This window comes from Dromiciops gliroides, chromosome 3 (genome assembly GCF_019393635.1).
Source record: "Dromiciops gliroides isolate mDroGli1 chromosome 3, mDroGli1.pri, whole genome shotgun sequence".
Taxonomy (NCBI): Eukaryota; Metazoa; Chordata; class Mammalia; order Microbiotheria; family Microbiotheriidae; genus Dromiciops; species Dromiciops gliroides.
Genome location: NC_057863.1, coordinates 519,703,195 through 519,726,369, shown reverse-complemented (window position 1 = coordinate 519,726,369; position 23,175 = coordinate 519,703,195). Strand labels below are relative to the sequence as shown.

Genomic DNA, 23,175 nt, shown 5'->3' with positions numbered 1-23,175 from the left:
TCATAACTTATGATCATAGGAAATGGAAGGCATCTTTGAGGTGATGTTATCTAATACAATTCATTTATTCATTTTATAACTGAGAAAAGCAAGTGCCAGAAATGTTATGTGATTTTTCTAAGGTCATGTCGACAGAGCTGGAATCCAAATTTATCTTCAAATCCCATGCTCTTTCCAGTGCTTAGCTTAGTTACTATTAGCTACAATAAGGTTCATGATAGTTCAAATTCCCTGAAGTGGTTGCATGTATTTGAATTCCCACATTTTGAAGTAATAATATGGTCATTGGTTCCAGCCCAATGGAAATATGCAATGTGAATTCAGAGAATTCACTATTTACACTAATCAGGAGCTAGCTATAGGCCCGGAAATATGCAGTGTGAATACAGGGGATTTATTATTCATGATAATCAGGCCCTAGCTATAGGCACTTAATAAATACTAGTTGACTGAATGACTTTTCTTAACATCTTACCATCTTTCCATTGACCATCTCTTTTCAGGGCCAAAGTAGAATATCTAGTCTTTATTTTAAATGAGAACTTTCTAAATAGTTGAACATAGTGATCAGCTCTCACAGTTTTATATCTCGTTTTCTTCATGCTAAATGTACACAGCTCTTCCAAATGGTCCTTTTCTTATAACTGACACTTAACTTATAGGACATCTAGATGTAATATACAATGAAAGCAATAACAAGTTTCATAATTGGAATTTTGGGCCAGTTTTAGGTGGCCATAGCAATCTACCATTGCAGGAATTTTATTTCAACTTGTCAGGCTGTCATGTGGCATTATCAATGTATATTTCTTAAAGGTGCAACTCTAGTTTATTTTAGCAGGATTATGAAACAAATGAAATGTGCCAATAGTGTTTTTATTTGATCAAAGAAATCATCACCTCTATGCTGATAATGTCTAAACCTATAATTCTACCCCATCTCCCAAGACTTCCAGGCCTGTAATTCTAATTGCCAGTTGATGATTTTCACTTGAATTTCATGCTGACACCTCAAAATCCACATGTCTAAAAACTCAAGTCACCATGTTGCACTCTAACACCCTACTCCTAGACTTCCTTATTTAGGTTACTGGCACTACCTTCTTTTCAGGTACCTAGGTTTATAACTAATTTCCTTTGACTTTCCTTCCTTTCCTATAGTCCACATCTAGTCAGGTACTGATTGTGATTTTTATTTCCATAATATTTCTTGCACTTGACTCTTCCTCTCTTTTCTCACTATAACCAACAATACTTAGACTCCTGACCCCATTTGGGTCTTCATCTCTTCTTGTATAAGCTACTGTAATTGCCTCTTATTGTGTTCTCTTCCTCTAGTCTATCCCCATTTCAATTCATCCTCTGTATTGTTGCTTGAGTGATCTTCCTAATGCACTTTTATAATTATGTCACTCTTCTACTCAAAAAACTTAGGCAACTCTATTGCTTACCAAGTCAAGTTTAATTTTCTGACTCTGGCATTCAAGGCCCTACACTCTTCTCTCATACAGCTCTTGTTCTATGTCCTGTTTTTTTCCTGCCCTTTCCTATTTCTATGTGTTTGTTCATGTGTTGCCCATACTTGAAATAGACTTCGTTCCATATCAATCTGTTGAAGTTTTCCCCACCCCTGGTCTTCTATTTCTTTTTCTTTTTAATACTTTGTTTCTTTTTTAAATTTTAAGTATCTTTTATTAATCTGTTCTTCCTACTCTCTCCTTCCATACTGAGTGATTTTTTAAAAAAATGCATAGAACAAAAAATAAATCCCTCAATACATATCTATATAGTCTAGTAAAACAAATTTCCACATAACCATATCCTCAAAATGCATCTGTCTTTTCTATCATCTCCCTTTTATCAGGAGGTATGTGGCTGCCGCTTTCAAGGCCCAGTTTAGGTGTCATCCCTGGGATTTCCCAGTTGAAAGTGATCTCACCCTCCTCAAATTTCTCAGACACTTTTGTATAACTCTCCTTTATTCCTATCATATTCTATCTGATGTCATATTAATTTGTGTATGCATAGTAATAAAGACACAGGAATGTGTTTATGTTTGTTTGTTTAACAGGTTTTGGGTATATTTTACAGTCTAATTTGGGGTACCCAACAAGATGTTTATTTCTTTATTTCAAGGATCCATGATTTCAACAGTGTGGAAACATCTGTTAATGCCAATCATACATTCTTAAGGCTTCTGTAGATAGTCTTCATTAACTGTTGGAACCAAAAAAGTCAGCACCTGTTATCCAAATTCCCAATGGTAAGTTTCTTCACAAGTTTACAAGCTGGTTCTTTAATAACAGATATATAGTAAGCCAACAGGCTCACCAAAGCATTTTCTCCTCTGGCATTGACTTAGAGAAGCCTGGGTCATCTCCACACCATATGGAGACATTGGAGTAAGTCTTTTATGGAGGTTCTAGTGATTCAAAGAATATTAATGGCTCATTGTGCTTGGTGCAACCCTTGGTGGGATATTTCTAACGAACACTATAGCCAGACATGCTCATAGCCTCTAAATATGGAAGGGGCAGCTCTTTAGATATAGTTTAGACTAAATGATGTCTAACGTTCCTTCCAGTTGGAAGCCTTTGTGATTTTGGCATCTTAAATATCATTCAATTCTGTCCCCTAATTTTACAGTTAAGTAAACCAAGTCTTGGAGAGCTAAAGTTTCTTGTCCAAGGATAAACAGATAGTTAGATGCAGAGTCAAGATTGGAACATAGGTTCTCTGACTTCAGAGCCATGCTTCTTCATTATGTCCTAATAAAGTCAGGAATACCTGAGTTTGAATCCTGCCTCAGACGCTATCTCTGTGCCCCTAGATTTCACCTCCTTCAGCCTCAGTTTACTGAACTGTAAAATGGGTATGGAAATAGTGCCTACCTCAGAGTTATTGTGAGGATCAAATGAGATAACACATATAAAGTTCTTTGCAAACCTTAAAGGGCTATATAAATATTAGTTATTGCTAATAACTATGTTAACTAACTATAGTTATGTCTACTTTTATGAGCTGAGAGGAAAACTGAGCTATAAAATTCCTTCATCAGGAAAGGAGCAGGGAAGGGAAAGGATTAAGGATTTATACTTTTATACTACTATGTGCCAGGCACTGTGCTAAGCACTTTATAAATATTATCTCATTTGATTCTCACAACAACCCTTGTGTGAGAAAATAAGTATTAATAATGGATTTCTTGGGAGGACCCAGAGATCAGTTTCTCAGTCATTTCTCCACCCTCACTGCCCCACTCCAGAAAGTCCAATTCTTCTTGATCTGGGACAAACCCAAGGGAACAAAAGAAATGGAGATGGATTCCTTTGTCTAGCTCAGTGAAGGACTGATGGGATTGAACCACACCTAGATAATGGACTCTGCCTTGAGCAATTTCAGTGAGAGTCTTTTGCATCCTGATGTCATCTCTAGAGTTCATGTTAATGTAGACCACCTTCAAATCACATCAACCAATGGAATTAAATGATTCTAACCAATTAGCTATGATCACTGTGTAATGACCTGCCTCTATCACAAGAGGATAAAAACCCTTGGAAGACAGCATTAGAGGCCTTTGGGTTTTAGAGGTCTTCTTGGTCTTCTTGGTCTTCTATACTCTCTTAGGTCCCCTTTAGACCATTTGATGTCTGTCTGGGAGACAGTATGGATCTATGGGGATTTTTCTTCTGCTTGGGCTAACTGCCATGCTGAAGCTCTCTCCCTGCTTTCTCTACCATGTGGCCTGAGACCATAAGTTAGGAAGACATGTGGTCAATCCTTTACTGGTATAAAATATTAATTAAATAATAATATGCTTACCCAGAGCACACCTGGCAGGTAAGTACTATACCATCCCCATGTTACAGTTGAGGAAACTGAAACAGGCAGAGGTTAAGTGGCTTTTCCAGTATTACACGGCTGATAAGTGTCTGAGGCCAGATTTGAACTCAGATCTTTCTGACTCTGGGCCCAGTGTCTACCTCCCCACCTCACTGAGTTGTCAATTCTATTTTCATATGCATTTATTATGCTACTTGATATGGTTTTTTTTGGCATGATTCAAATATGAAAGTTGAAGCAAAATGATAGAACTAAGTGGACTAATGAGTTAAAAATGATAATGACATGAAGAATCTTGTATGGGTCAGGGCCTCTCCGTCTAACACCAGCATTTTCTTTGTGAAAATGTCACCAGAAATGTGTTTATTACTTATGTGTATGCTGCAGCCTATAGGAAATAAATAACACTTTTAAGATAGCTGACAGGAGAGAAGATAAAAGTCAATAAAAAGAGAATTATTTATTAAAAAGATCTAATGTTACAAGAACAGTACACAGAACTATAATTTGACTGTGCCTTCCACGTAGTATATACCATTATATATAGTATATATATACAGATTGTATACAATATATCTAACAGATTGAAATGGGGCTCTATAGTACTTCATTTTGGTATGCAAACATTTGCTTTCACAGAGTTTCAATTGACTATGAGTAGTTTCTCAATAGCTCATATGACATTATACAAAAATACAGTCTCTTTTAGTGACATAAGACTGCACTGTTACAATCTCATCCAGGAAAAAGCTCAGTACTGAAGCTGGAAGATAATGTAGGGAGATAGGGACTGTTGTCTATTTTCTACAAAGTAACAAAACAAACGTAATACATAAGTCCATAAACATTTAAAACATGTTTTATTCATAGGTTGTAAATGCAAAATACATATTCTGTTCGTGTTGAATAAAAACATCTAATCACTGCTCCCTGCAAGAATAGGACATCATCAGAAACTTAGTTCCATGTGTAAATATGATCTATCGCATATGCCCCCTATATTGGATTAATGGATGTAAAACTCAGTTTGATTTTTGTGAGCATGATGTTTTATTAGAATGTTCATTGGTAACAATTTGACCATGAATGTAATGTGTCTGATTGGCCAAGACTAGCAAAGAATTTTATGGGAAATAAAGAAAAAAGTTCACTTCAGCTGATGGTAAGGTAAAGATTATTATTGCCCTCTTTTTAATCACTATGTTCTTGCCATGTGCATGGTGTGTATGTATGATTTGCTCCTTCAGGCTACCTCATAAAGTGGAAAAGTGCCTGCTCTGCCAGCTAAGAAGAGCTTCATCAAGCAATAGCATTGAAAGTGATTGTTATTACATGCACCTCTCTGCCCTGTGCTTTCCACCAGAGATGAGCATGAGCCTTTCCAGAAGGACACCTCTAAGGAAGCCTTTTTGCCCTCTGATCACAAAGATCTTCAAAATGAAGCTCACCATCTGTCTTTGATTTACAACAATATGGTGATTAACATGTATATTTTAAAAAATGACTACTTGCTTGATTGAGATTGGCTTGAAAACATCCTCCAAAAAACCAAACTGAAAACAACAATGAATACCCAACACAAAGCAGTTAGGTTCTTTTATTCTGGAGGGGAAATGTGCAGGATGTTTGAGAATACAAGTCTGCTTCCTAGCCCACCCCCCTTTCTGATTCCTGAATGATCTCTTATCTGGTGTTGCTCAGTAGAGATTAAGCCTTTTTCTTCTTCCTTGTTATTCAATTAAAGATGTAAAATGAATGGGCATTTTTATAGTAGGGAAAAATACCCTGAATCATTGAAAATACCCTGATCATCTTGAGGTCTTAAATCCCAATCAGCTATAAAATAGTAGCTAGCTCAGGCCTGCTTTGGCACATTTATTGAGACTTTCTCTTCTTGCTACTTTGGATTTAATCTCAACCCAGACAAGACTCTATGCGAGTGGGACCAATCCACCATATTACATAACCAAAGAGAACATTTTCATCCAGTCTTCCTGTATGAATTAGATGAGATGGCTGCTGATATCCCCTCTAACTCTCAAATTCTATGATTCTGTGGTCCTATTGTTTACTAAGGAACATTTTTCATTATGTCTGAAATGACAAAAAAGTTGAGTTTTCAAATGCAGATTGCTACCCCTTGATCATCAGAGAATGAAAAATATGTGGTTGACTGAAGTTGTTGAATTTCCTGATGATAGCAATAGTCAGTGTTCAGAAAAAAGTAGGTGAGCTCTAAGAAACAACCCAAGAAGTCTTGCTACTTTGAATCATTGACAGGCCTTGGCAAGTGCTATGTGGAGCACAGGTTTGTTCAAAAATAATCTACATAGAGTTGGTATATTCAAATTATTTTCTTCCATATAAAACATATATGTATCTATATTTGCATGATAACTTTTAGTTGCCCAGAGAAGGATTGTTATGGGAAAACACAAATAAACAAAAAAAAAAAAAGGAGGGGGGGTTATTAGATGGAAAAAAAAAGTATGCTGTATTCATTTAGTTTTTTTCCAGTTAGAATCTATAGTACATATCAATGTCCATAGTTATTAGCATGTGCATTTTCTGTGAAGTTAAACTATATTTTTGCTATTAAAAATAAACTTTTGACTTCATTTTCAGTTAAATAATACAGTACTTGATGAAAGACAATAGCACTTAAAACAATCCCTTCTTAGTTCCCCTTCAGTTTACCTTGCACTGATGTTGAGGCCCAACTCTGCTCTAATAGCTTGCTCTGGGAATGCTTGCAGAACAGCAGATTGACAAATTTGACTATTTCAATATGCAATCATATACTTTTCCAGAAAATATTTCCTGTACTTATCCTGTAATGGGCAACATAACTGAACTATTTTTCTTCTCTCCCACTGGTTTGTCGATTGCAACAGCCAGCCTTGGGGAAAATGAGAAACACTAGATTCAGAATCTTTACCACTCAACCTCACTTTTTTCTCTTTTTTTTTTCTTTTTTTTTTTTTTAAACAGATGTACTAGACACCACTGCTTTAACAAACAAATGGCACACACTCAGGGTCATCAGATACAAAATCAAATTCAAACCTATTAAAAAAGTAAAGAATACATTTGACAGAAATTACCTTTGCTTACAAAAGTTCATTACATACAATCTGCATATTTTTATTGGGCCAAGAACTGTCCTCCTCTATTTGAGGACATTTACAAAAACTGAAGAGAAAACCTGATGAATAAGTAACATTTCCCCCCCAACACTCCTCTAAGTGCACCATGGGTAGTTCTAGGGTTTTTAAGCTTAGTTCAGGGTTCCAGCTTCTTCACTCACATAAAGCTCCATCCACAGATGTGATCAAGCTAAAGCAAAACAAAAACATTAAGTCTGCAATCTTCACCATGAGGTTGAAGGGACTATCAATGCCAAGAGCAATGTCACTGATGATGAAGAAGTTGAGAAGATGTGGAGAGAAGATTGAGCACTTGTGATTTTCCCACCTGTAGAAACAAATAGGTATCACTGCAATAGGTTATGTCTATTTTAATGGAGGGTATTTAATTCAGCAAAGTCACTTCACTGAGTACAACTCCAGCTCTGATAACTTTTGTAATGGGAAGCTCCAAGTTTGTCAGTCAACAAACATTTATTTAGCACCTATTATGTACCAGGTCTAGGGATACAAAGGAAAGCAAAAACAGTTCCTGCCCTCAAGAAGCTTACATTCTAGGTGGATTTTATACACACACACACACACACACACACACACACATGTGTGTGTGTATATATATGTATATGCATACACATATGTACATATAAGTGCATACATATACAAGCTATATATCACACATACATACATGCACACATACACACATGCACATACATATGTACATACATACTTAGAGGAAAGATAAGGACAAAACTCATTGGCAGAAATATCTGATGAAAAAGAATGTTTGAGAGATCGAGACCTAATTTATTAAAAAGACAAATATGGGACAGCTAGGTGGTGCAGTGGACAAAACACCAGCCCTGGATTCAGGAGAACCTGAGTTCAAATCTGGCTTCAGACACTTGACACGTACTAGCTGTATGATTCTGGGTGAGTCACTTAACCCCAATTGCCTCACCCCCCAAAAAAAACCCACCAAAAAACCCCAAACCCAAAAAAGACAAATAATTTGGAAATATCAATTCGATTACATCAACAAGCACTTATTAATCACGTGCAAGATACTGCAAATTAAAAAAATATATTAAAATTTTTTTAAAATTGAAAAGACCAAAAAATTCTAATCCTTGTTGTTAAAGGGCTTAAAGTCTATTGGGGGATATAGCATGTATACCAAGAAGCAAATATAGGATAGTTTGAACAGGGAGACAGCATTCGTGAGTCATTATTAGTAGCAGTGAGAAAAGCTTCCCATAGGAGCTGGTACCTGAGCTAAGTCTTGAAGGAAGAAGCTAAGGATTCTAAGAGATGAAAGGGAAGGGAGAGGAGATTCTGGGCATGGGAGATAGCCTGTGCCAAGGAGCAAAGATGGGCTAGGATAATTTAAAGCAAGAGGGTTCTTACTTTTAAAAAAATCCTAAATTTTACATGATTGCACATTTTAATCCTATATCAGATTGCATACCATCTCAGGGAGGTGAGGAGAGGAAGAGGGAAAAATAGAATCTGGAGCTCAAAACTTTAAAAACAAATGGATGTTAAAAATTGTTTTTACATGTATTTGGGGAAAAATAAAATATCATTTAAAATCCCAACTTCAGTTTTAAAATGTAATTATGACAATTCAGTGTTCAGAGGTTAGAATAAAAAAAGGTTGTCAAAATAACCAGATAATTTAGCTAATTCAGTCAAGCAATCAGTTTGGTGGGTGGACAGTTGAATAGGTGCTTGAAGGAATAAAATTTTCCAGTGCAATAAGTTTAAATGCAAGATCTCCATTGTAAAGAATTAATTGTTATTTGAGGTTTTTATGCCTCAGTTTTTATGCCCAGTGCTCCACCCACTGGTTGTAGCCGTTGCCAGGGCTCTGGCACCTCACGTCATCACCACTCGCCAATGCCTACATGGCCTGGCAAAATTATAATTATTGGAAGCCTAGTGAGGGCAGTCATGTGACTGTCAGAGCAGCCATCCCATTGGCTGGGGCTTTGTGGGGTGTTTCTAGATTTGAGGGAGGAAAATTGGGCATTCTAGGTGGAAGCTGGAAAGCGACAGGGCTGATTCTTGGGCGGTGGTATTTTTTCAGGTATTATAATTTCCCTTACCCCATTTTATTTCCTTCCCTTGATCCTACTGATCCTGTTTGTGTTTTTTTTAAGTTCATTCTTGTTAAAATAAATCCTGTTCTGCTTTGAGGGAGGCTGCCGGTCTCCTTCCTTGCCCCAATATTGCAGGGAGCTGCTTAGCTAGCACTCCCCAATTAAAAATTGGTCCCCACACCATATCAAATTTTGCAAAAGGGAACCCACTCCTCCAGGAAAAGTATTTTTTTACAAGTTCTGAACTGCATGGGACTATGCTATGGCTTGAATTGACTAATGAATTCAACATATTTGAATTATTAACCAGAAAGACATGCACTGTCTCCTTCTCCATTTCACTGTGAGTCACTAAATTCAAAAATGTTTTTCAACCTACATACCTTCTAGGGCAGTCACTGGCCTTAGTGAAAACCAGCCTAAGCCCTCAATTCTGATTTATAAACTCTTCCTCTACACAGTTAAGCTAACAGGCCAGCTCTAGTTTATAAGATTTGGTTAGGACTTTAATTGTACTCACGTAACTTCAATTTATTTTTAGATGTAATCTTTCCCTTTATTTAACTTGAGCAAGAAACAGGCAATCTGGGAGGCTTCTTTTATTTGAAATATCATTAATCAAAATAGCAAAGAAATGTTATATTTGTTTCAATTGGTGCAAAGATAGTGATGTTGAGAGTTTGGTTAACAGTATGTGAAAAGAAAATCAAGAAAGCAAAGTCTCATAGAAGTATGTTGTCCCCTCTTTTTCACAGGCTTAATAAATGAGAAATGTGAAATAGTCTTCCCCTATATTTGGCACTGGTGAGGCCCTTAGTAGATCATTTCATGTGACCATTGAAAAAACATTTCTTTCTATCTCTCTGAATTTCAAGAAGTGAAGGGCTGAAAAAGATGATCAGAATAGTTCCCTACACACATGTATACACAATGCACATGTGTATACATACATGTACATACACCCTCATATACACATATATGTATATATACACATACACATAAATGTACAAACAAACATTATATGTATATACAGAATTTATATAGATGTGTGTATAGACATGTCTATTTATATACATATATATACATGTATACACGTAAATTTATATACATGTGAATAAATAGAGTACAGAGAATAGATAGAGCTATAGATTCAGTGTATAGATTAAGTGCCTACTACATGAAAGGCATTGAAAGGCAATGTTACATGGTGGATAAAGAGCTGGTCTGGGAGTCACGAAGACCTATTTTCTAGCCATACCTCTGACATAGGAAGGCTGTGTGACCCTAGGCAAGTTAGCCTACTTCTCAATGTCTCAAATAACTCTCTAAGACTGTAAGTTGCAGAGAATGTGTACATATGCCTTCATGAGGCTATTTGTCATTGTAGTTTCCCAACAATGAGGAAATAAATCACAGGTCTAGTCCAAACGAACAGAAAACAAACCAAAAACCATGCAAAGTGTTGTGTTAAGCATATGGGATACAAAGATAGGATGAAAAATAATCACTTAAGAAACTTATATTCTATCAGTGAAATAACATTTAAATACCTAAGTAAATACAATATAATTTGGGGAGCCAGGAAGCATTAACACCTAGAGGGATCAGGACAGTTTTATATAGAAGGGAGGACCTGAGATGACTCTTGAGGAAAGGTAAGAATTCTAAGAAGTAAAGGTGAGGCAAGTGTAAGTTTTAGACAGGTTTGATAGCCTGTGCAAAGGCACCTAAGTGAGGAATGGAATGTTGTGTGGTAGGAAGAGTACCTAGGTCAATTTGGCTGGAACTGAAATACCTGAAGTGGGGCAAAGTGAAATAAACATGGAAAGGGAAAGCAGTCAGACTGTGAAGGGCTGAAAAAGATGATCAGAACAGTCGGTATTTTTATTTTAGAGGCAATAGGGAGCCACTGAAGCTTTTCAGGAAATCTGGGTTCTAGTCTCAGCTCTGCCACTAACTATCTTGTCAAATCACTTACCATCTGTTAAATGAGGCAATTATACTATCACATCTCTAAGGTCCCATCCAGCTCTAAAATTTCATGCTTCTAGCTCATCTAAGATGTTATGGAAGTCCACATTTTTGAGTAAAATTTGGAGAGATTCCAGAATAGAAAAGTATATGTGTAACTTCATTCTTATAATAGAGGAAGATCTAATCAGTTGCCCCATATAGCCATGGAGTCAAATGCTCAGGGCCTGCTAGGAGGATATTGTTTAGAGAGTGTTTGGGGCATGCCGATGGACTAAGGTAAAGTACTAAAATTATCCTGAGGGCATAAACTGATAGTATAGTTAGTATTGCTGATGACTGTGCTGACAAAAACTTTGTTCTTCAAGATATGAAGTCTATACTTTTTAAAATATGAGAAAAGTATAAGCCATGGGACTTTTTTCAAGTATTCCCTTAGAATCTCAGAACTGTAGAATATAGGAGTAAAAAACGATATTAAAAGTAGGTAGCCCACCTAATGATGGTACTTTCTTTGAAACACCCCTGTTAGGGATGCTTGAATACTTCTATCACTGGTGAACTCACTCTCTTATGAGGTATCCCAAAACAGCCTGGGACTGAATTAAAAGAATGCCTCAGGCATTTATTAGTTGGGTGGCACTGGGAAAGTCACCTAGATACTCTATATTTCTGTTTCTTTATCTGTAAAATTGAGGGTATTGGATTCGATGACCTCTAAAGACCCTTCCAGCTTTAAAATCGACTTATGATCTTATTTTTTAACAACTCAAACCATTTGGAAATTATTTCTTAGGAAGTCTGGATTAGCATTTAAAGCCTTCCACAATCTGAATCTTACCTACCTTTCCTTATTTTTTTTTTTTTTGTGGGTAGGGCAATGGGGGTTAAGTGACTTGCCCAGGGTCAAACAGCTAGCAAGTGTCAAGTTTCTGAGGTTGAATTTGAACTCAGGTCCTCCCAAATCCAAAGCTGATGCTTTATCCACTGCACCACCTAGCTGCCCCTCTCTAACCTTATTTCATATTATTCTTTTTTACCAACCAACTCTCCTTTCAATTGCCTACAGTGCTGTTTCCCTGTCCATGGTTAAGAGGAAGAGCTAGAAGGCACTTAATAAATCCTAGTTGACTGACTGGCCTCCATGTTTTTTTTTTTTTTTCATTTCCATCTCTGGAATGCACAACCTTTTTACCTTGCTCTCTTAGAATCTCTAGCTTCCTGCAAAGCATACAGATTAGGTGACACCTTCCATGCAAAGACTTTCCTCATTTACCTCCCATCTAGCCCAGTTAGTTCCCTCTCCCTTTGGAATTAAATTTGAATTACTTTGTACATATTTTATACTCATGGAATTCTGCACATATCATAACCCCCTTCCCAACCTCTCTATCCTAGAATGTCAGCCACTCAAAGGCAAGAAATGTTTGGTTCTCATTTTCCTATCCACAACATGTAATAGAGTGCCTTGAATTAAATTTGTACATAGTAGGTGATTAATAAATATTTGTTGAATTGAACTGAATGATATTAAGTTAACTTTGGACTTCCTGTAATTTCTATACATTGGTTCTAGTTAATGCCCTCTGGAGCTACACCAAATAGCTCTAATCACTCTTTCACATGACAGTCCTTCAAGTATTTGGAGACAACTATATTTTCCTTAATCTATTTTCCAGGCTAAACATTGCCAGTTTTATATTAATATTATTATTGGCAGCTATAGCCAGAAGCAAATACCCAGGCTAACCCTAACGAGGTGTGCATGGATCCAAATAAAAAAGTGGAAGCATAAACAGCTTACTTGGGAATGTATTAGCTTAGAAAGACTAATGATCGATTGAGCTCTGGGAGTTGACAGAGTTGAACTGACCACACCACTACTTACCTGAATATGACGGTACTCTGATTTGGGAGCTAGCTGTTCCATCACCTCCTTCACTGAATGCTCGAACTTCAATGATATAAACCCCAACATCAGGGAGAAGGACTACTGCTTGAGTTTTCTGTGTTTCAATGACCTGACTGTTGCTGTGGCCTTCTTGCCTATAAAAAACCTGTAAATATAAATATAGGTTTCAATGCCTAGAGGCTGCGACATGCTTCAGTGGATAGAGTGTAGTACTTAGAATCAGGAAGATCTGAATTCAAATCTTCCTCAATAACACTCTAGTTGTATGACCCTGTACAAGTCACTTAACCTCTCTCAGTCTCAGTTTCCTCATCTGTAAAATGAGGGGACTTAATGGCTTCTAAAATCTTTTCCAGCTCTCCATCTATTATGTAAAAAGCACCTAAGGGCATTGCTAGGTACTGGGCATCCAAAGACAAAAAACAAAACAAGCAAGGCAAACAACAGTCCCTGCTCTCAACAAGGTCACAGTCTAATGGAGAGTAAGCATGCAAACAATCGTGTCTAAACAAGTTACTTATGGACTAAATTTGGGAGAGTCAAGAAGGAAAGATTTGAGCATTAAGAGGAATTGGGAAAGGCTTCCTACAGAAAATGTGATCTTAGCAGAGATTTGAAGGAGGCTAGGCAAACCAGGAAATAAAGATGAGGAGGGAGAGGATTCTAGACATGGGGGACAGCCAATGAAAGTGCATGGACAGATGGGCTATTTTTTTCTAGTAGGTGATGAGGCATGGAGTTAAGTTGTGTGTAGGGGGAGGGGAGTTAAGGAGTAAGAAGACAGAAAATGTAGAGGGGGCCAGGTTATGAAGGGTTTGGAATGCTAGGAACTGTAATTATGGTGGGAGAAGGGGGAGCAGAGGAGGTAAAATATGCACAGATACATAAATGCACAATGTATACCAAGTAATTTAGATGGAAAGGGGAGAACTAAACACTGGGGGTATCCAGAAGGACCTGGTGTAGTCAGTTGCACTTGAGCTAAGCGTTGAAAGGAGCTAGGGCCTCCAAGAGGCTGAGGTACTGAGAGAGGGCATTGTAGGCACTGAGGAAAGTTTGTGCAAAGGATGTGTGACAGTTTGTGTCACAGTGTCGGGGTGGGTGAATCTTTCTGAGACTTATGGGACTAGCATAATTTATAAGGCAAAACTTGATTTTATATTGCCAATTTTTAAAGGTGTGCTAATTCTTAAACAAAAGATCATTTTTTCTTTGGGATATCTCTCCTCTTCCCTTTCCCCCCTTCTCCTCTCTCCAATCTCCACCCCCTACCCCCAACGCAGTCCCCCACTGTGGTTATTAAGAAATCCTGAAGAAAATCACATTTTTCAGTTTTTCTCCCTGGAACTCAGATTGGAGTTAGGTCAGTGGAGGAGGACCTTACAGTCTTCCCATTAGGAGCCAACAACATACTCTATCCCCTTCTTACTGTCACTGTCTTCCTCCCTCCCCCCACCCCTAATACTTGGAAAAGTTTTAGCTGGCTCAAGTAGGCCCTCCAAATAGCTTTCTTTCAGAAGCAATTTGCAGTTGATTATAGACAACAAATACCGAGAGTAGACAATTAGTCTATTCCCTCTCTCCAGACCATTCTTTTTTCACAAAAGCGATGTGACTTAAGTTTTTATCTGAGCAATAGTAAGAGGTTACCTCAAAAGCCTGAAGGGGAAAAATGCTTCTTACTGTGGAAGTGTTTCTTCACAACAAACAGCAATTTTTATTATGGAAAGCTTTTCTTTCTATCCCATCCCACCCTGGAGAAGAAATAACTTTTTTTTTTCTTGAGAGAAACTGTAATGCATTAGGCCTGCCTGTTTTGCTAGAGAGAACAATGAGCTCAGTGGAGGTGGGTTTGCCAGGTGAAGGGACTTGGGAAGGCGCTGGGGTGATGGGCAGCCAGATAGAGCCTGTGTGAAAAGCAACTGAGGGAGGAAAATTGAGATACATTTTTGTCTAGCTCAATTCTCTACTATTTACCCAGCACTTGATTGCTGCTGCCTGAGCCCTGGATCTTAAACCTCCCTAATCCCTTCTCAAACTTTGTTGTAATTTTTGCTTCTAATCCTAGTTTGACTCCAGACATCCCTTCTCACCTGTGGCCCTCTTAACTGGCATGAGAGCTGGAAGGGACTTTAGGAACAGAGAGTTCAGCCATTTCATTTGATAGACGAGGAAACTGAGGCCCCCTGAGTTCACACAAGTAGTTAGCATCAAAGGCAGAATTTGCACCAGTCTTCTGACCCAGAGCCAGTGCTTTTCCCCCTAACCAATTTGTCTCTCTCCTGGTCTCCCTGGCTCTTTAAAAACAAAATCACCACTTAAAATTATTACAAACTTAACATCGAGCATGAAAAGAATTAAGTATGCATTATAACTATTTACGTTTAAATAAAATAATTTCAAAGGGGAAGGTATGTGGTACAGTAGACAGAGTGTAGGGAATAGAGCAGGGAGGACTTATTTTCCTGAATTTAAATCTGGCTTCAGACACTTACTAGTTGTGTGATCCTGGGAAATCACTTAACTGTTTGCCTCAGTTTCCTCATCTGTAAAATGATCTGGAGAAGGAAATGGCAAATCATACCAGTACCTCTGCCAAGAAAACCCCAAATGGGGTCATGAAGATCTGATACTACTGAACATGACTGAACAAATTAGTTTCAATGCATATAATATATACAATGTAAATACAAAACAATAACTTTTCTCTTAAGTCTGTATTAGCATTCTTTCTTTGTCAGTTCATTTCCATTCATTTCCCCTTTATGTGGTCTTAGTGGGAATTTAGCTTTTTAAAAATTTATACTGTTATGGCACAACTGACACAGAAAATACTGAGCCTGGTACTTGAGGTGGAGAGAGAGAGAGAGAGAGAGAGAGTTTATAATGCATGGACTCAAGGGGAGGATTTCATCCCTCCAACAATGAGAAATGAGTCTTGTAGCCCACCTGGTTATATACAAAAAGAGTAGGCGTGGTATAGTGGCAAATTTATCAAACGAAGATGAGGTCAGTTATTTACTGACCAAAGGATGCATAGTGGTGCCTAGTGGTTAGCTTGGCGTTGCAGCTAGGGTACATCAAGGCCAGAGCCTGTCTGAGACAGACAAGGTCAGAGCTGCAGCTGTAGCTTGGAACACAGCAAGGCCAGGGTCTGTTTGAGATAGACAAGATCAGAGGCTATGTGATTTTCTATATCAATACTTCATAAAGCTCTTTCTGGGTTTCTTTATATTCTGCATACGTATTGGTCTTACTTTAATCATAGTATTCTATTACATGAACATGCCACAATTTACTTAAACAATCCTCTATTTTTTTATATTTATTTAGATTTCCTTTATCCTTTTTCTTTTTTCAAACAATGCTGTTCTAAAAATCTTCAAGTCAGCCTTTTCTTAATATTGGCTCTAAATGGCCAGGAACTTATTTCTCATTTGTAATCCTCTTCTCTGAGTTTCTTATAAGGAAGATTTCATAAGCTCCATGGAAGTTAGTTGTTTGGTATTTGCTCTTGATGGGACTCAACCTCTGCTCTCACCAGGGGTGGGGCTGGGAGAGAGTGTCCCAGGCCCAAAACAGGTAATAATGCCTGGCACTTGGCAGATACTTGATAGACATTCACAGAATTGATTTGATTGTTTACACAATGCAAGCAAGAGAAGAAGACCCTTAAATTCAAACCACTCCAGATTTGCTGAAGGCAGATAGTACAGAAGTTCTCAAAACAGAACAAAAAGTTATCTCGGTGTAGCATTTTGGCTTCATGAATTTTTAGTGGTAAATTGACTTTGGAGGGAAGGGAAAAGGGGTGAAGCATTTATCAAGTACAGACTATGTGTCAAGCACTTTATAAATATCTCAGTTAATCCTCCTAACAACTCATTTTATAATTGAGGAAACTTAGGCAGATAGTTAAGTGACTTGCTCAGGGTCACACAGTTAGTAGGTGTTTGAGGCTAGAATTCAACTCAGGTTTTCCTGACTCCAGGACTAGTTTTCTTTCTGTTTAGCCACCTAGTTTCAAGGGAAGGTAGTATGGAACAACAGACTAGCTTGTAATAATGAAAAAAGTTAGTCAAATGGTGAGAAATATATACAATGTAAATACAAAGCAATTTATGAAGGAAGGACACTACCAACTGGGGGAATTGGAAATAGGCTTCCTTTGGGGGCTAGCATTTGATCTGAGCTTAGAATGAAACTAGAGATTCTGTAGGGAGGGAGTGAATTTCAGGCATAGGGGACAGTCTATACAAAGGAACAGAGGAGATGAATATGGTAAATATGGATACTCTAACAGTGCAGATCACAATCTATATACCCTTCAATCTTATATTATTCTTGTACATGTACTTTCCTAATCCCCCAAATAAAGTCCATGCAACATGCTAGGAGCTTTTCTCTAGGTCCCATCATTACATGGATACTAATGAACTATCTATTCATCTTTCCATCTGCTATCCCTCATTCTTGCTACAAGACCAACTCCTTTCCAGACATATCCCTCTTCAATGTATTTTTTGTCTATAGTTTTTCCTCATGTAATTTATTGTTGGTAAAATGCTGTTGCTTATTTTTACCTTCCATGTACTACTAATTGCCTTGTGGATGACTCACAATTTTGATTTCTCAGCAATTGTGGTATTTCACAATTCATGGCCATATAGTAGTACTGGAAGAATTCTCAAATACTCATGGATCTGTGATGTCATTGATGTAGGCTTTTCCCTCCAACAATGCAATTCACAATCCATTCAGGTGTGTTCATCTCCTATGACTCTGGTCCACCACTTCCGACATGGTAGGGGAGGCTTCCCCACTTTTTCTCAAAGCTGTGAGGAAACCAATGGAGTAGACACGTTTTCCATTGTTCATCCCTAGCTTTCTCCATGTGACCAGCTCAATTTCTTTTTTGTTCATGCAGCTTTTATGACATTCTTTCCTCTGCTTCTTTTTTGATGATTTGTTTGTAACACATTATTGTACTGCACCTCTCTACTTCCCTCTCTGTAATCATTTAAAATTCTTAATTATTTTTAATACTTCAGAGACTTTAGTATTCTTACTTTCAGCCTTAAATCTGGAATAATACTGGTACTAAAAAGATGAGCCTTTTGTCAGGGAGATGTTTGGGTTCATTGAAGCGACACTGAAGTTAACCAAAGGCAACGTAGGTAGCTCTCCTGTTTCATTCTGGGCCCAACACATTGTCCATGTTCTATGTATGCACATGTATATGTATGTATGCATGCATGTATGTACATTGTATATTTTAAGTTGGTGTTGCTCATGGCTATCATATCTCTTAAATGTTTGCCAAGGTAATTTTTAAGTTCTTTTGATCCTATGTTTATATTATTGTAATGGATGTTTATGCCCTTTTCTCCATCTAGATCTCATTTTTTATAGCATCAACAACTTATTTAAAGTTTTCTAATCATATGTCTAAATTACTTTATTTTTCATTCATTCTTCTATCTTTCTATTATTTTGATCTTTTGCTCTGTGGTCTGGTCAAAAACAGTCGATTCACAGAATGACTGTCATTTTGCTAAAATCAATTTAAGTTTTTTGTTTTTCTTTTTGGTGTCTACATGTCTAGAACCTTCTGATTATTTTCTTGAGAAAAAATAATGTCTGGGCTTGAGATTTCTGTGTAATCTATAAGCCTTTTGTTCTACAAGTCTGACTCTTGAACTATTTTTTTAAAATATGTAGACCCCCAGGAGGCTATAACTTATAGATATAGGAGGAATGACTACTCTGCAGAGTTAGAATTATTGTTATGGGAAATACATCCTTAACATTATAGCCATGAGCTCTCACAGATGTACTTATCTTTCTGTAGGTAGCCAGAGAACTCAATTAGTTTAGAGCAAAGGCATTTACTAGAGTAGGCATAATAACAAGAATAACATTCATTGACTGTCCCATAAACCTTAGGGCATACCTATCATCAGTTAAAGCATATACTCCATTAGTAAGAAGAGTGAGCAATTATAGAGATCACACATGAGGCCCTACATGTGGGAAAGATGTGAAACAACTGTATCTTCAGTGCTGCGAAGGACCCTGATGTCTTCCAAGTATTGTTCCTTGCAAAAAATAGCTTCTCTCTTGGGCATATCACTCTGGTTGGACTCCCTGGGTCTGTCCTGGTCATTAGATGTCAGTTCCTTGAGGAGGGGGACTATATTTTGCTTTTTCTTTGTATCTCCAGTGCTTAGCATTGTGCATGGCACATCAGTAGGTATTTTAGTAAATATTTATGAACTGACTTCTTGCTGATTGCTGTATAATTCTTTGGTTGAGTGATATGCGCTAGGATAGATATCCATGTTTGTCCATAGTTCTCACTAGCTTCAGTTTTAGACTCAGTTGAAATTTTGCCCAGAGTAATGTTATGCTCATTTGGAAAGAGTTGGAACTCTTGCTCCTAGAATGAGTAGGAGTAGCCTAGAATGAGAACTAGCTTCCCTAATTCTGCTCCCTTGGAGTCTTGGCTTTAAGCCTTACTATCCCTTGATCAACACCTTCTAGCCCCATTCCTGCTCCAGGAAACAAATTCCTTCTTTTCTAGCTTTGTGTATCAAGTAGGACCCTGTGTAGTAATCACATGGACTATCTTCCTTAAGGAAGGAAAAGGAATGATTAGGAAATCATCTCTCTCTAAAAGATTCAGTTAGAAAAAGAAAAAAAGAAAAAAAGAAAAAAGAAGATTCAGTTGGTAGAACTCAAGCTCTTGGACTTGTAATTTACTAATGAGGTGACCCTTAAAGTTGTTGCTGTCCTGGAAATCTCCCTTCTCTGCTGGAAGGGTTGCTTCTGGGATAATGTTATTTCAGGAATTCAGAATTCCCCTCTATCCTCTACACAGAGAGTTGGGATTTAGTAACCAATGTCATTTAATTATCTTCTCAGAGTGCATGCAAGCTTGTCTCCTATGATGATGTACTTCTGTTGTAAAGATTCCATTGCCATTTCTACTTTTTATTTTTTGTATAACACCTCTGTAATGTTGGAGACTAAATGTGGTACACCTTTGCTATCACTGAACTAGAATTTATTTTAAAGAAATTTTGACATGTCTTCTATTTTTTGTGTTTGTTATCTGCTTTCAGTTTGATCCTTTAATGCTCTGTGTTGAAGGCAGCCAGGAGGCATGGTAGATAGAGTGTTAGACTTGGGGTCAGGGAGATACGAGTTCAGATTTTGCCTCAGACATTAGCTGTATGATCCTGAGCAAATTATTTGACCTCTGTATCTATTTTCTCATCTGTAAAATGAGGGATTTGGATTCTATGGCTTCTAAGGTCCCTTCCTGAACTAAATATATGATCCTACAGTCGATAAGGGTTAATTGGATCTCATGCCAAACTTTCAGTAAATTTGTTTTTTCCCTTCATTGATTCTCAATTTTTTAAAATGAGGCGATACTCTTCATAATCTTTCTCTATCCTTCATAAGATTTTGCAAATGAATTTATATTAGAAACTGAACATATAATGTTGTATTTTTAAAAACTGGCTTTATCCTACTGCTGGAACAAATTCCTCATTTTATGAAGCTATATTAACTGTTTCAGCCCACAGGAAGTGTCTTTAGTGCAACTATTTACTGTTTACCTCATTGCCACCAACAAGTCTGTATACATTTGTAAAAAAAAAAATCCATTTTTATTGTACATCATACATAGAACAGATTCATCAGTGGGAAAGGAGATGAACTCCAAGATGTCTTTTAGGTCTAGAAATCTGCAAGAGAATTAACATGATATAGTGGAAAGGACCTTGTACTTGAAACCAGAAGATCTGGGATTGAGTCTCAGAATGGGAGCTCAGATAAGTCAGTTGAACTCTCTGAGCTTCACTTTCTTTACCTATTAAATGGGAATAATAATATTTTGTATTATTGACCTTATAGAGTTGTTGTGATGAATTAAATTATATTATCATGCGCATACTACTTATATTATAAAGCTATTAGGAGAAGTAAGTGAGATAATTTTTGTAAAATGCTTTGAAAATCTCAAATAACTATATAAATAGGAGTTATTTACATACAGTGATTTACAGGAGTAGAGTGTTACACAAATGAAATGAAGTTCATAGTAGTGGAAAAAATCCATCGTTCCCACAGATGCCAAAGTGCTTTCCTAAAGTGTTAATCTTACCATGTCATTCTTCTATTCAATACACTCCAAGGGTGGTCTATTGCCTCCAAGATCAGTATAAGCTCTTCTGTTTATAATACCTTTTGAGCCCTACCCAACCCAGTTCCAACTTACTATTCCAAAATTATTATATATCACTTCACTTTGAATAATCCCCTATACAGTCAACCTGGCTTCTTACATGACACTTCATAGTCTATCTTAGTGTCTTTGCAGTGGTTGATCCTTATGCTGGTGATATACTCCTACCTCATCTATACCTCGTCATATCTCCTTATTTCTTTAAAACTCTATTTGAACAACAACTTGTTCGATTCTATGTCACCCCCATGGACTATGTCATGGGATTTTCTTGGCAGATACTGGAGTGCTTTGCCATTTCCTTCTGTAGCATGTTCCCATTTTACAGAGAGGAACTGAAGCAAAAGATGACTTGCTCAGGGTCACACAGGTAGTAAGTGTCTGAGGCCAGATTTGAACTCAGATCTTCTGACTCCAGGCCTTGTGGCTGTATCCATTGTGCCACCTAGCTGCCCTGAAACAACAATTACTTGAAGTCTTTCTGGATTTCCTCAAGATCCTAGTGCCCTAACAACATTTACCTTGTTTTTCTTTTATGTATACTTATATTGGGTTTATATATGTATTATATAAATTCATATATCATATAATTCCTATATTATGTAAATATATAAAAGCTAGAATATGTTGTTTTATATTATATTACATTATAGTTATATAATTGTATATTCTGCATAATTTTGTATATGTTGTCTCCTCTGATAGGAGTTCCTTGAAGACAGGCACTGTTTGAGTTTTATCCCTGTATGCCCAGCACCTAGCAGGAGTAGCTGGCATTCTATGACCCAATAACATGGGCCTCCTTAACACTGCCTGAAACACAAACATTTCCCCTTCGATTTCTTTGTTCTTTTTTTTTTTTTTTTTTGTGGGCAATTAGGCTTAAGTGACTTGCCCAGGGTCACACAGCTAGTAAGTGTCAAGTGTCTGAGGCTGGACTTGAACTCAGGTCCTGCTTAATCCAGGACCAGTGCTTTATCCACTGTGTCACCTAGCTCTGCCCCTCCCCTTCCATTTCAACCATCCTTGTATTGGCTGTCCTCCCACACCTGAAATGCTCTATCTCCTCACTTCTACCTCTTAGTTTCTATTACTTTCCTTTAAGACTCAGCTCAAATTCCCGGGTCTACAGAAGCTTTTCTGAGTTCCCTTAGCTACCAATGTCCTTTCCTCCGCACTGCCTTCCCTTTACACTGTGCATATCTTAAATGTTGCGAGTTGTTTACATGTTGTTGTTAACCACAATTTACTGGAGAACTGACTGATCCCCACTCCTCCTCCCCACTCCTAGGTTATCCTGGGGCTAACCCCATCTTTGTTGAAGTTATGGATATACCACAACAATTTCCTCCCAAAGATTCCCCACCTTATTCTCTGGACTTTAGGTTATTATGTAAAAAGATCCACTTATATTAAGTAGTTTCTATTTAGAGTTAAGTAGCTTCTATATAGTTTTATACTTCCCTTCATTAAAGGTTCGTTTACATTAAGCACTTAAGTAGTTTCTATTCTTAAATCAAGAGCAGCCTTATACTTCCCTTTGTTTGGTTACCCCATAATAAAACCTGTCCTCAGTCCCCCATCTTGAGTATTCTAGCATCTTGCTTTGAGATACCTCTGCCCTGATTAAGACCTTATTTTCTCCTATATTAATTGTTCATTAATTTTCAGGTTAACATTATCAATCCCATTAAAATATAAATTCCTTGAGATAAGGAACTTTTTGCCTTTCTTTGTATCTCCAGCACTGAGCACAGAGCATAGAGACTTGCACAAGTGCTTAATAAATGCATGTTAATTGAATTAGTAGGCACTTAATAAATGCTTGTTGACTGAAAACAAACAAAATACTGGACTTGTTTCAAAACCTGCCCCTGACAATTATTAGTTATATTCTGTTGGGAAACCTTTCAGCCTCATTTTCTTTATCGGTAAACTGAGGATAAT

The 23,175-nt window shown here is 37.3% G+C and overlaps 1 protein-coding gene across 1 annotated transcript in view; it reads right to left on the bottom strand.

The window, feature by feature from the left end:
* Window positions 1-4,284: 4,284 nt before the first annotated feature.
* CNTN5 (contactin 5) overlaps window positions 4,285-23,175 on the bottom strand; it is a 1,623,595-nt gene continuing 1,604,704 nt past the window's right edge. Inside the window, 2 exon segments of the mRNA XM_043997073.1 lie at window positions 4,285-7,317; window positions 12,948-13,116. Of these exon segments, the coding sequence (XP_043853008.1) occupies window positions 7,214-7,317; window positions 12,948-13,116 (273 nt within the window). The 3' untranslated portion in view covers window positions 4,285-7,213.